We start from the raw sequence: 14,179 nt of genomic DNA on the forward strand, positions 1-14,179 counted from the left end.
AACAGGATTCACCCCAAAACCTACCCAACCCCCCACAGGGCCGCCCTTAACATCAGCACAGAGCAAAGCCCAAAGCCCCCAGCACAGCAGCACCCATCCTTGGGGTGCTCCCCTCCATGGGGTGCCTGCAGACCCTGGGGTGGGAGCAGCCCCCCCGCGGTGCCTGCAGGTGGTGCCGGCAGCGGTGCAGGCAGGAAGGAGGTGGTTTCCCCCCCTCCAAGCAGGGACCCGATGTCGGCATCGACCACATGCAGCTCCCCAGCCACCTGCAGGGCTCCCGATAACGGGGCCCGGAGCGGAGCCGCAGCCGGGGGGGACCCACCTGGTGCAGGCAGCGGATGGAGCAGGAGCTGCCTCCAGGGCTCGGTGGAGGCCGGGGTTGACCTGGAGGACTCCATCAATGCTGAACAGGGTTGGAGGCTATAGGGGGACATGGGGAGGGTGCGGAGGCAGCTTCCCATTGATGCACAGGGACGGGCAAAGGCACCGATGTGGTGTAAGAGGGGTGACCTGCAGCAGACAGGAAACACGGGAGAGGCCATGATACAGGGGTAACCAATGTACAGGGGGGTAATACAGAGGAATTGGACAAGGGGGTTAAAGGAACTCCTTTGCTTAAACAAAAGTATTGTCTGTCCTAAGTACCTAACATGCCAAGGCATTGATCACTGCTGGAGGGGAGAAGCAGATGCAGTTCTACTGACAAGGGACAAAAGCAGATGATTGGTTCTACTGATAAGCCAGGGAGAGGCAGACTGGGCACGGACCAGACCCTAAGGCCAGGTCTGAAGGTTAAAAGCTGTAAAGTTTAAGAAGAGGAAGACACATTTACTTCATCCTGAGACCCCTGCCCATGACCAGAAGGGCACTGCGCAGGTGCAAAGGACCTTCCGGCTCATTGTAATACGAAGCAGGGATAGATAATCAATATGTACAGGCGGATTGAGCAACCTCATGTCTATGTATACCTTAAGAGAATGAATGTAAAGGGAGAACACCCCTGAGGTGTGCATGCGTTGGAGGAGCGATCCCCATGCACCTCAGCGCTGAATGAAACCATACCTGCTTTACACCTTTAACCAGTTGTGGGGTCTATCCGCTCATCAGCCCCTTGCAGCGGTGGCTGTGGCACCCGTGCAGGCCCGTTCCGAACGGCACAAACGGGCTGAACGCGGAACCGATCCGTTAGCGTGCGGGACAGCGGGCGCGCCAAAACGGAGCTGGCTCCGCCCACTAGGGGTCTGGACAAGCCTATCATTGGCTGGCCAGCGCGGGTGCCAAGAGGGAGCTGGCCACGCCCACTCGGGGATTGACCACGCCCACTCAGGGTCTGGACACGCCCATCAGTGACTGCCCAGCGCGAGTGCCAAGAGGGAGCTGGCACACACAGGCATCCCACAGCATCCCCATGGCACACACAGGCATCCCTGAATATCCCCCTGGTACTTATGGGCATCCCATAGCATCCCCCCAGCATCCCTGGGCATCCCTGTACAGACATAAGCATCCCCTTAGCAGCCCCAGCATCCCTGATCATCCCCCCACTACCCCCTGCTATCCCCCCCTGCTATCCCCAGCATCCCCCTGGCATCCCTGAGCATCCCTTTGGCACCTACAGGCATCTCACAGCATCCCCTCCAGCACCTCCCAGCACCCCTGAGCATCCTCCTGCCACCCCACAGCATCCCTGAGCATCCTCCTGCCACCCCACAGCATCCCTGAGCATCCTCCTGCCACCCCACAGCATCCCTGGGCATTCCCCAGTCAACCAAACCCCCGGGGTGGATGGGAGCACTGGAACGGTACCCAAAGGGGTCCCCTGGGTTGGCATCACCCCTGTGCTCCGGGCTGGGGACCACGGTGGGGTGGTCCTGGGGGTCCCCAGGCTGTCTCTGAGGCTCTTTCCCTGCAGTCTGCGCTATTCCCGGCTCACCAGCGCCTGCTGCCAGGACCTGGCCGCTGTGCTGAGCACCAGCCCGAGCCTGGAGGAGCTGGATCTGTCCTTCAGCGATGGGCTGCGGGATGCGGGTGTGGAGCTGCTGTGCCAGGGGCTGCAGCCCCGTTCCTGCCGCCTGCGGACCCTGCGGTAAGAGCCTCCCCATTCCCAAGCGGAATGAGCGGCTCCATCCCACATCCCTGCTCCTGCATCCCGCAGCCTGGGGAGCTGCCGCCTGACGGGCGCCTGCCGCCGAGCGCTGGCTATGGGGACCCCCCCGCTCACCTGCCTGGACCTGAGCGACAATGAACTGGGAGCTGATGGGGTCCTGGAGCTCTGCCGGTGGCTCCGGAGCCCCTCCTGCCCCCTGCGGACACTGGGGTAAGGGGATGGGGGTCCCCTTCCAGCCCTGTGCCAGCGCGGGGGGGTTGGTGCTGCGGGACGGGGGGTATGGAACCATGGAAGGGGTTGGGATGAAGGGACCTTAAAGCTCCTCCAACCCCAACCCCTTCCACTGGAGCAGCTGCTCCAACCCCTGTGTCCAACCTGGCCTTGAGCACTGCCAGGGATGGGGCAGCCACAGCTTCTCTGGGCACCCTGTGCCAGCGCCTCAGCACCCTCCCAGGGAACAGCTTCTGCCTCAGAGCTCAGCTCAGTCTCCCCTCTCTTGGGCAGGTTCAAGTCATTCCCCTTGGCCTGTCCCTACATCCCTTGTCCCAAGCCCCTCTCCAGGTTTCCTGCAGCCCCTTTAGGCACTGGAGCTGCTCTCAGCTCTCCCCTTCAGGCTGCCCCAGCCCAGCTCCCAGTCCAGCTCCAGGCCTTTTCAATCCCAGGATGTCTGCTCTGATCGATGCTTTACCAGCCCCTCTGGATATGTCAAGATAGCTACAACTCCATATGGAAAACAGGGATTTATCACTTCCCAGTCACCTCTGAAAGGCAGAAATGGGAGTTCATCCAAGTGGGTATTTGCTGTCAGTCTTTGTGTTACCTGCAATGTGCTGACATTCCTGGATTCCCACAGTCTCCCCCTCGCTTGTTGCTGATACAAACCATGTTCTGTTGGGAATGTTTAACCAACCTTTCCTGCCCGGCTGGGGATATCCCTGCTCTGACTTCGTGTTCCAAGGACAAGGAAGCAGTGATGGGAGGAGAATCTGCTATTCCCAACATCCCTGTGCAGGAAACAGGCTCCTTTCCTGACACAAACCACACATCACAGTTGGGATGTCAGCTCATTGGCTTCATGGAGGTCTCCTGTGCTTCCTTAGGGATCTGCTCCCACCAGAGACATTTACATCCTCACCAAGGGGGATACACAGGTGGCTGCTTGGGATGTGCTACCTGGCTTGGAGAACTGGTGCTGGAGGAAGCAATGGGCTGTTCCTCAGCGAAGAGCTGCAGGCAGTGCCTGGCATCCCTATGGGCACGGCCACAAGTGCTGCTGATCCACATGGGCTCAGGCACTGCCTACACCTTTAAGGGACTCCTCTTGATGTCCTTGCATGTGGCATTTGGAGCCTTCAGTCAGCAAACTGCTCCTTGTATTAACCCTTAGGGATGCTCCTGGATACAGCAACCTTATCCTGGCAGTTCCTCCCTCCTGCTTCCACATTCCCACTTGGTTTTCACTCTGAAACCCAGGCTGAAGACAAGCAAATGGTCCTGATTCTCTCCTCACCACTGTGAGGAGTCAGTGTTGGCTCCAGGAGCAGCTTCAGCCCTTCCAGCCTCCTGCTGGCCCCAGCCACTACCAACCAGAGCAAGAACTGATGGGGCTGGATCCCTATTCCCCCATATAGACATTTCTTAACTCACTGCTACACTTTCCAACCAGATCAGCTCCAGAATGTGACTCCAGAAGGAGCATCCCAGGAGTGAGAGCTGGGAATGGCTCAAGCAGCATCACTGCAGGCTGTGGAGCTTCCCCTTGCATGTGAGCACCAACCTCTGGGCTTCTGCAGCCTGCTCAGCTCCTATCTGGGCTGATCTCTGGTGTCTGGGCTTTCAGGATAGCCATCAATCCCCTTGGATGATGCATCGTGAACAGCCAGTTCCAAGGAGAGACCAGTCCCATGAGAACCCATTCCAAAGCCAGAAGAGGAACGTTCCCTTTGCTCTTTGTTCCATGGAGAATAGAAGGATGTGTGAGGTTGGCTTTATCGAAATGGCACTTTCTAATCTTACACTGCAGGAATGTTTTAACAGCCTTGGCACAAACCCGCCCGGATCTGCTGCAAGGGCCAGGAGGAAGGAACAGGATCGGTCCCTATAGCAGACCAGGGCTGGGGAAAGCAGGAGCGATCCCAATGGATCACTTGGTACTTGCTGTGGGGGTACTGCTGAGCTGGATGTCCTGACCAACCAGGTCCTCTTTAGATTGAGCTGTCAGGGGCAGGAGTCTGACTAGGACAAGGGGTAACGGGTTTAAACTGAAACAGCAGAGGTTTAGACTGGATCTAAGGAAGAAATTCTTTGCTGTGAGGGTGCTGAGGCACTGGAATGGGTTGCCCAGGGAGGTTGTGAATGCTCCATCCCTGGCAGTGTTCAAGGCCAGGTTGGATGAAGCCTTGGGTGCCATGGTTTAGTGTGAGGTGTCCCTGCCCATGGCAGGGGTTGGAACTGGATGATCTTGAGGTCCTTTCCAGTCCTAACTATTCTATGATTCTATGACAGGAACAGGACAGGCACATGGGAGGCTCTCTGCAGTGTTTCCCAGCCTCCAGCACTGGGATTTAGGAGCTTTTGTTGCCCTTTTTCATCTCATCCCTGAATATGCCCAACTGCATTTGGCTACGTGTAAACTCTTGGCATCCTGAACGGCTTGTGGCAAGATGCTCAGCCTGACCACCTCCTTTTGTCCATGGGGCACTTCCAGCTGCCAGCATCATGGGATGCCCCCAGCTCTGTCAGTAATGCACTGTTCACTGTCTCCACACCATGGGCTGTATCCCAGACCTCGAGGACAGCAGCACCTCAACTGTCTCCCTTCCAAGCTGGACTATTGGATGTCCCATAACTTCAATCACATACATAAGGGACTTTCCCTCTTCATTCCCAAGCTGGGAGCAGAGGGAAGAGGATGCTTCCATGTCTGCTGATGCAGTGCCCTGGCCACACCTAGGGTGTTACCTGCTCATGCTGGCAGAGCCCAGCAGCCAGCACAGCTCAGGTACATCTGCCCTCCATTGATCCTGCTCAACCTGCTCCTGCCCAGGTGAGTGCAGCAGCTCATCCCATTGAGCTGCAGCTCCTCTGCCAGTCACTGAAGCTGCTGAAGCTTCAGCAGCTTCATATTCAAGTAGCAGCAACTCACAGCATCCAACTGGACAGTCCTATGGATCTACAGTAGCCCTGAGAGCTGCTCATGCCATGATGACTCTCTCAACCTGTCCCTTCTGTAGTGATGGGACAAGGGGTGATGGGTTCACACTGAAACAGGGGAGGGTTTAGGTTGGAGATAAGGCAGAAGCTGTTCCCTGGGAGGGTGCTGAGGCGCTGGCACAGGGTGCCCAGAGAAGCTGTGGCTGCCCCATCCCTGGCAGTGCTCAAGGCCAGGTTGGACACAGGGGCTTGGAGCAGCTGCTCCATGGGAAAGGGTTGGAGTTGGAGGAGCTTTAAGGTCCCTTCAACCCAAACCAGGCTGGGATTTGATGATTTTCCCTATGTTATTCCCAGCCTACTCTGACTTCATTGGAGTGAGCTGGATGCTGGACTTGTGTTCTCAGCTGCTGCAGCTCTGCAGGCCCAGCTGGAGGATGCTGACTCACACTGCTTGGGAATGAGCCCTTTGACATCAATGGGGCAAACTGCCCTTCCCATAGCTCAGATGTCTCCTGCAGCTTAGGTGTTCTCAGGTGGTGGGAAGGTGGAGGTGAGTCAGCAATGCACCAAGCCCATTTGGAGATCACCAAGAGATGCTGGCCTGCAGGTGCCTGGTGCTACAGGGCTCCTTCCCCTGCCTCTCATGTGGATCTGGGCATGGCTCAAGCCTCTTGAGGTCTAATTCCAATCAGAGGCTTTGCTTGGGTGCAGTCTGGGACACAGATATTAAGGGCTGCAGTGTCAGCAAGGAGCAATGTGCAATATCACTGTGGTCATGTACATCAACCGAGGAGCCATTTCTTACTACCCAACCTTAGAGCAATCACCATCCACACCTGATCAGTACACCTGGACACATGGTTTTCCTCTTCCTTCTTCAAGGAGTTTGCACAGCCCCATATCCCAAGCCAGGAACAACACCAGGAGCATCAGGAACAAGTCAAACTGCCTCCATGGGTTAAAGTGTTTGAGATTAAGCCACAGACGAGTCCATTCCCTTCCTCCCCAGGGGAAACCATGGATGTCTTCCTAGGGAGCATGAGAGCTGCACAAAGCCTGGCTTTGCTGGGCTCCTCACAGCTCTCATTGAGAGGCAGCAGTGTCAGGCTTGAGAGCAGGCTCCAGCCTAGGATTATGAGGGGATGCTGTGGGTGCAATTCCTTTCCTCTCCTCTCTCCCCAGTGTTTTTACAAGTGAATTCAGTGATGAAGCAGAGTCTGAGGCTCAGCAAATGGACACCTCTGGGTTTACCTGCAGCAGAAGCTCCTTCCTCCATCCATTACCACTGACAGCCTCAAACCAGACCTGGAGGGGGTTTGTGTCCACAAGCCACAGCCTAAGCCCCAACCCTCTGTTACCACCTATGAGCAACACCCAGAACAAGGGCAGCACCCTCCTCATTGCCACCCATGTGCTGGGATGAGGAGTGACCCCAAAGCAGTCCTGTTGGTGGCAATGAGGCAGAACAGAACAAGCCCTTTGTGTTGTGGGTCAGGGTTTGGGTTTGCTTTGCATTTGCTGGTGGCAGCCAACACCTGTAACACATAAAGAGGCTGGAAACAGCTCAGCTGGGTACGTGTCAGTGCTCTGGGATGGGTGATGCTGACTCGGTCTGTGCCTGTTCCCTTGCTCTTAATTTCACTTTCTGAACTGCTCTCAGTGCTGAGCTGGGTGCCTGACCTTTGGTTTATTGCCCCTCGCATGGGCTGCACTTTACCTCTTTGGGATGTAAACCTGGTCGGGTTGAGGCTGATAGGACAGAGGGAGGAAAAAGGAAAGAAAGAGGAAGCAGGAAGAACAAAATCCACACAAGTTCACCCCATAAAAAGCTTCTGGGGACCAGAACCCAGCTGGAAACCAAAAGCATTTGCTGGCCCTTTGTAAGGTGTTGAGAGCCCCCAACCCACCACCTGTGGAGTGTTGCTGCTCCTGCAGCCATTAAAGGAGCTGCCTTCACCTGTGAGTGCTGAGGGCTCATTTGTACCTGATCTGCCCATCACAAGAGTTAGGGCTGTTCCAAAACCCCATTGGCTGCCCCTTGCTGGGTCCTGGTGCTCAGCTCCTCCATCCCAGCTGGGATAAGCAGTGGGAGCCTTTCAGGGAGTGGGAAAGGAGAAGAGAAGAGATGGGCTAAGCCTCAGTGAGTGACCAACCAACCATGGTCTGGATGTGGTACCTGAGATGAGGATTCCTGGCACAGGAGATGTCTCAACAGGGTAAGGAAAACCTTTGTGGGACACTGCCCATAGAAGCTGTGGCTGCCCCATCCCTGGCAGTGCTCAAGGCCAGGTTGGACACAGGGGCTTGGAGCAGCTGCTCCATGGGAAGGGGTTGGAGCTGGAGGAGCTTTAAGCTCCCTTCAACCCAAAGCAGTCTGGAATTCCATGACTCTATGCCTGTGAGTGGGGCTGATTTGTCACCATCCTCTGTAGTCAACTGTGTCTGCAGGAACAGCCACCTCCTGACTTCCTCTTCCTATGGGCTGGGAAGCTTCTGGGCTTTTCCCTCAGTGGCAATGAACACGTTGCAGTAACACCCTTGGGAGCACTTGGGAATGGGAGCACTTGGGAATGGGAGCACTTGGGAATGGGAGCATTTGGGAATGGGAGCAAGGGCTCAGCTCTCCGGGGGAACTGCAGTGCAGGTGAATGGGGAAGAGCCCCAAACCAGTCCAGCCCCTGGCTCCACACCCTTCCCTCCCTCCTTCCTTGCATTTCCTCCCCATTTATCTGGATTATCAGGAAGTACAAACACTAGGGCTTGTTGGTTACCCCCTGGCATTGAGTGTCTGGTTTGCTGGTGGCACCATCCCCAGCCAGGAGGAAGGAAGCGTCTGGATGCATTGGGGAAGGACAAACTTTCCCCTTGTTCTAATGGGAGCAGAACACCACCAATGTATGGGGTTGGCTTCCTCTGGGATCCCCTCTGACTCCCTCTTGACAGTGATTTGATCCAGAGGAGCTAAATGCTTCAGGGATGGCTGAGAGCATCCTCTCTTCCTGAGCATCCCACTGTGAGCAGATGGAGCTGCTGTTCACAGCCTCTCTGCTACATGAAAACCCTTAATGCTTCTCTCTGCTGTAATCCTGATATGAGAAGCTGTGATCTGGTGGCAAGGGGAGATCCAGGAGCCTTGATCCTCCTTGGATGCTGTCTCCTGCATCACTCAGGCACCATTGCTGATGGTGCAAGGGATGAGCAGGGAGGATGCTCAAGGTACCACCTGTGCCCTCCCATCCACTGGGAGGCTCAGGCAGCTCCTGGGCAGGCAGGGCAGTGTTCTGGGTACCTGCTGCCCCTTGGCCAAAGCAGGGAGGGTCAGGAGGCTGTGCTGACAGTCATGGGCACCTGGATCTGCCCAGTGCTGCTGCTGTTCCAGGCACATACACTGCTCCTGATAAACCATCTCTGTCATTCTGGGAAGTCTGTGGGCATCCCCTGGCACTTCTATGGGGACACCAAGGAGGCCTCACAGGGCTGGAGTGGTTTTGGATGGTGATGGTTTTATTGCCCATCACATCAAGCGCAGGCTGAAGGTGATGCACCTTTGGGTTAGGGGCATTGCTGACTGCTGCCATGGAAAGCAGACGTGAGGCCAAGGAGAAAACCACCCAACCCATAAACTGCCCTGACCTGCCACTGCCAGGGAGACCATGGCATGGATAGAGGGAAGTAAGAGGGAGTGTAACAGAGATGCAGCACCCGGCCGGGATCCAGCTCTATGGGAATAAGACTGAGGCTCCCCACGCACTCAGGCTTTGCACCCGGACTTACTTTATATGGATGTTTCTCAAGCCCACACAAGCCAATGCATATGTTCACCCTGGTTCACTCCTTCCTTTGCTTACCACAAGGACTGAAACCTCCCGAGACCTTCTGTGCATCCGGCTCTCTTTGGAATCTCTTACTTCTGGCCTGAGTTATCCATGACCCTATGGAAAGCACTCAGTTTGCAGCACAAAGTCAGCCCATCAAGGCTCAGATCCTAACAAACCTCTGGCAGATTTGGCCCTTCAAACAGGGTCTCCAATGGAGCAGAGCTTGGGTTCATCCTGCACATTCCCTGGCTCTTTAAGCCCTTGTCTGAAGCCACAAAATGGTGCCTGCTGTTCATGTTACCGCAGACAGTGTCTTCTTCCCTCTGATCCACCTGCAAAGCAGCTGCTGCCCAAGCTGGTCCGTGCAGCTCGGGTGCTGCACCCATAGGAGTGGGGCAGACGGAGCCCCAGAAGTGATGCTCAGGACCCATTCCACCAGCCTTGGGGCTGGGTTTTGCCACCCCAACTGATGGGAGCTTGTCTGCAGTCACCCAAGCTGGGCACAGGGTCTGCCCCATGGCACAGGGATGGTGCCAGAGGACATTTCCTCCTCCAGCTTCAGCAGTGGAACCAGCACCAGGTATAACCCAGGCCAGATCAAACTCTTCCTATCACCTTAATCCCCAGTTTAAGCCTTGCTTTTAAGCAGGGCAAAGCAACAACCTTTCCACTCACAGATCCTCCTGCAGTGGATCCCAAGCCCCTCTTTATAGCCCTGTGTTGGGACTTGATTCGGCTCCTTGCCTGCCCTTTCTGGACACGAAGGACTCCTGTTTGCTCCTAACCACCTTAAAGCTTGATCCCTGCATTAAATGGAGCCAGGAATGTGCTGAGGTGAAAGTTGGGCTGTGCCTCAGGCTGATGAGTGTCATTCTGGAACCCAAAACGAGCCCTTCTAGGCGCAGATCCCACCAAAGCAGCCACCGATGGATCCGATCCCTGTCCCAGCCCTCCCTCCATGCAGCGTTTGGGAGCAGCCCAGCAACTCAAGCGTTACTCCCTGGTGCCCTAATTACAACAGGGCAATCAGTGGGTTTTACTACTGTGTTGTCTCACAGTTATTCCCAGCCTTTAAGCCTCACGTCAGGCAAATGACTCGTCCCTGAGCCTTGTCCCGGTGGAGTTTGCTCTGGCATTTTCCAGGCAAATAAGGGAAAGGGGACAGGAAAACTGCGCTCCAGGCCCTTAGAGGGAGGCAGAGCAGAGGGAACGGGGCAGCTCCAAGCTCCGGTTTGGATGCGGTGATGGAGACACGCACCCAGCGCAGCAGCTCCTGGTGCCCATTGGGAACGGCCGAATCCCCTCCACGCACATCCCATAGGAGGAACCCCCGAGGGTTGGGAACAAGCAGCAGCAGCTCCCAGCTGCCCTCTCCAGACTGGAGCAGAGCCAAGGCTCTGCTCGGTGCCGAACGGGCGCTCGGCTGCCAGACAAGTGCCACCTACCGGGCCCGTCCCGGTGGGAAGCGCAGGAACGGGAACGACCCCAAAAACAACGTTGGAAAAAGCCGTTTTCCCCCTTTCCCCACATACCCCCCAACAGGAACACATCCCAAGCAGAGCCCCTGCGGCCACACTCCCCCCACCGCTGCACCCACCGGCCTTCGGAAGCAGACGGACGCTGGGCAGGGGGATGTGGAGCCTTCGGGTGCGCAGGACGGCACTCACCGGTGCTGCGAAGCCGCTCGTGTCCCCTCCGCTCCCGTGTGTCCTCTCCCGCAGTTATCCGGCACTTCCTACTTCAATCCTGCTGCCATTCTCCAGCAGCCGAACTCCCTTTGCCTCTGCCTGCGAGCCCGGAGCAAGGCAGAGCCCACCCCCGTTATCCCAGCCTGGATCGGGGTCCCTGCGCCGCTGCCTCCCCTCTGCCGTCGGGTACCGGCTCCGCTCGGCCCGGCTGCCTGCGAGCAGGTGACAGAGGCTTCCTGGCAGCGCAGAGCAGGCAGGGAGGGGAGGGATGTGCAGGCAGCGAGAGGTGGAGCTGGCACCCGGAGCAACAGGTTACTGTGTAACCCGGAGCCGGCCGCCCCCTGCCCGTGCGAGGGGAGCTCGGTAGGGACGTGTGGAACTTGGGGTGTCTCCCACCCGAGAACATTGTGTACAATGGGGAGCCCGGAGGCAGCCACGGGTGGCAATGGGGCTTGGGTTTCCATGGCCGGGCAGGGAGGGGATGCGCTGGCAGGCTGCTTGCGGGGGGAACAAGGCACCTTTTGTGCAGCCCGGTGCTCTCCTCCGCACTGAGTCATGGCTGGTTCTCCTCCAGCCCTGTCCGCAGCAGGGAAAGGTGCCATAGGACACAGAGCCTCATTCTTGGGGTCCCCGAAGCAGTTGGGGTGAGGAGCAGAGCCCCTTGGGGTACCCCACACCATGGCACTGTGCTCCTTAGGGTTACAGGGCTGTAAAGCCTCTTGTCTTGCCCCAGGAGCTGGCAGGGGGTAGTGGGGCCTGGCTGTGCCCACGTCTCAGCCCCCAGCTTCGGCCCCTGGCAGTGGGCAAAGGTAAAACCCGGCTTTGGCAGAGCTGTGCTGGGCTTACAAAGGGAGAGGGGTGATTGCTAAACCCACCCTGGGGAGGAACGGAGGTGAAGCAATTGCTGTGGTGTAGGAGGGGAGGAAAGGGCTGCAGGTGGGGCACAGGGAAAGCTTCTTGCAGAGTCATGGAATGGGTTGGAAGGGACCTTAAAGCTCCTTCAGCTCCAACCCCTTCCACTGGAGCAGCTGCTCCAAGCCCCTGTGTCCAACCTGGCCTTGAGCACTGCCAGGGATGGGGCTTTGGAGACCATTGTATTGCAGTGCAGGTGCATCACAGGCCACCCCCCATCCCTATGGTGTGTGTTGAACCCATAGCATGTAGAGAGACCCCTTGTCACCAGCCTCAGGGCAGAACGAGCTGCAACTCTGACACTAGAGAAGGAAATAGGCACTTCCATCATGGGACATGGGGCTGGAGGCTTCCTGAGCTCCCTGCCCCATGGGTTCCTATGGGTTCCTTCGGTGCCTGCCTTGCAAAGGGGGCTTGTGCTCCGCTCTGGAGGAGCAGGGAACACCCTAGGTGAGTTACTGCAGGAGGAATGCTGCTGGGTGAGCCGGATGGGCAGTGGGAGAGCCACTTCCCTATGTGACAGATGAGCCCCTGCTACCGTATGGAACATGGACTGATGCTCGGTGTGATGCACCCAGCAGCATCCTCACTGCGGTGTCAGTGAGATCCCAGGGACCTCGGCAAAGGATGCGCTGGAGATGCAGGTCTTGGAGGCTGCCAGCCACAATTCCAGGCAGGAGAAGGGCTATTGGTTCAACAGAAGGGAAATGCAGTGGGAGCATCAGTGCCATCCCTGCCACTGGAAAGGCTTCGTGCAGCAGATCCCTACCCTCTGAAGCGTGCCATCTACCACTGGGATAACACACTGGGAGCACTGGCTTTGCTGGGATGCAGACAGGGAGGTGGCAGGGTTCTGCTGGAGAAGCCATTTGATGTGGTAGGTACTGTGGGTGCTCTACCAGCCTCAGCTCCACATCCACAATGAAGTGGGCTCCTGTGAGGTGCTGCACCCACAGGAAACCTCTGACTGCTGCATGGAGGAGGCAGCTCTTCCTCTGGGCAGGGAGGAAAACCACAGTGGAGGTTATTACATCCTCCCTGCTGTGCTGGGGGCTCCTGGTATTCCTGCTCTGCTGGCTCCAGATGAGCACCACGTCCTCAGCCCTGCTCCGTTTGGGCTGTACATGGTTCCTGCCTGCAGAGGAACACAGGAAGGCTGAGGACCAATGAATCCCTATCTCCCAGAGTATCTCCAGCTTGGAAATCCAGGGAGGCCAAACTTGCCTCTCGGGATCAGCCTTTTAAATGAGCTTGGCGGCAGACACCCCAGTGATGGCTGGAGAACAAAGACTTCTGCCTGGCAGAGCAAACACCCAAACCCAGCTCCTCAAAATAGGTGTTTTTAATGCACTTTCCATCCAACTGGCTCGTCCTGTTCCAGGAGGGTTGGGCCTCCTGGTGAACAACCCTCCTGCAAGCTTCTGTCTGGTGAATGTCATCAATGGCTTCACTGTGCCTTATCCCAACAGTGGGAATGGTTTGGAAGGGTCAGAGAAACCCTCTGAGGCCAGGGCCTGATTCACTTGGGTGTTCTTCCCACTTGGGGTGTTCTTCCCACTTGGGGTGTTCTTCCAGCTCAGCATGGAGAGGAGCAGTCGTGGAGTCAGCATCAGCAGCACCAGTGGCATTTCCCAGTCAAAGCCTGGAGACAGCTGAGATGAAGGAGCTGCTGGAGCTTCTTCATCCCACATTCATCATGGGGTGAAGGGCTGTCAGTGGCAGAAGCACCCCCAGTATCTGCTTATCTAACCAGAACATGGACTATTTAAGATAGAATTCCATTCAAATGCTGCCCTGGTGAGGGTGCGAGTCTGGGTTGGTGCCAGGAAACCCCAGTAGGCACTGACAGCATCCAGGACCCCATAAGCAGTGTGAAAGCCACCAGGCCCTGCTCTGAATGAGCTCAAAATGGGTGTTTATTACCATATGGGTCTGTTTACCCCACTGCTGACTGTCAGCATATTGTCACTCTGTGCTGCTGCTTGGTTTTCATCTATGGCATGGTCAGGGAGCAAAGCGTTCAGCATGTTTTATATCATATATATCCCTCTATCTCCATAGAGAACCATGGAATCATGGACTGGTTTGTGTTGGAAGGGACCTTAAAGCTCATCCAGTTCCAACACCTCCCACCTCACAGCATCTCCATGGCCTCCTATGGCCTTGCTCCATCAGCTCCACATCCCTCTTGTGCTGCTGCCCTAGAGCTGGATGAGGACTGCAGGGGGGATCCAGTTTTATGGCACAGCACCCTGAATAGATGCAGGGCCATGACTGAGGGGGTGGTGATCTGTGGTGGGGTCAAACACCCCATGGCAGGAACACCTCCTGCTAGCTTTACTCTAATGTCTCTTAAACCTAAACCCTGGTTCTCTGCTACCTCCAGTTGTGCTGATGGTTTGTATTGATCTTGTTGTAGTGAGCACCAGGAGGAGGAAGGAGGCTGCACCTTGAGGATAACACATGTGACCCCATCTGCTGCACCACCTCCAGGTAAAGCT

General features: G+C 56.6%; 1 protein-coding gene across 1 annotated transcript; it reads left to right on the forward strand.

Annotated features, from left to right (window-relative positions):
• Window positions 1-1,408: 1,408 nt before the first annotated feature.
• LOC117436073 (NACHT, LRR and PYD domains-containing protein 12-like) lies at window positions 1,409-2,335 on the forward strand. The gene is made up of 3 exons (XM_034062112.1): window positions 1,409-1,442; window positions 1,723-2,086; window positions 2,156-2,335. The coding sequence occupies exons 1-3, from the start codon at window positions 1,409-1,411 to the stop codon at window positions 2,319-2,321; spliced, it is 564 nt and encodes a 187-aa protein (XP_033918003.1). The 3' UTR covers window positions 2,322-2,335.
• Window positions 2,336-14,179: the final 11,844 nt, after the last annotated feature.

Source organism: Melopsittacus undulatus, chromosome 4 (assembly GCF_012275295.1).
Source record: "Melopsittacus undulatus isolate bMelUnd1 chromosome 4, bMelUnd1.mat.Z, whole genome shotgun sequence".
NCBI classification, from domain to species: Eukaryota; Metazoa; Chordata; class Aves; order Psittaciformes; family Psittaculidae; genus Melopsittacus; species Melopsittacus undulatus.

What these genes read in the sequence shown, in the direction of transcription:
- LOC117436073 (XM_034062112.1), top strand. Translation starts at nt 1,409, where the DNA reads ATGGCACACACAGGCATCCCTGAATATCCCCCTG. An exon ending in CATCCCTGAATATCCCCCTG is followed by an intron (nt 1,443 to 1,722) that starts GTACTTATGGGC and finishes CAGCATCCCTGA; the next exon opens with GCATCCTCCTGCCACCCCAC. An exon ending in TGCCGCCTGCGGACCCTGCG is followed by an intron (nt 2,087 to 2,155) that starts GTAAGAGCCTCC and finishes TGCATCCCGCAG; the next exon opens with CCTGGGGAGCTGCCGCCTGA.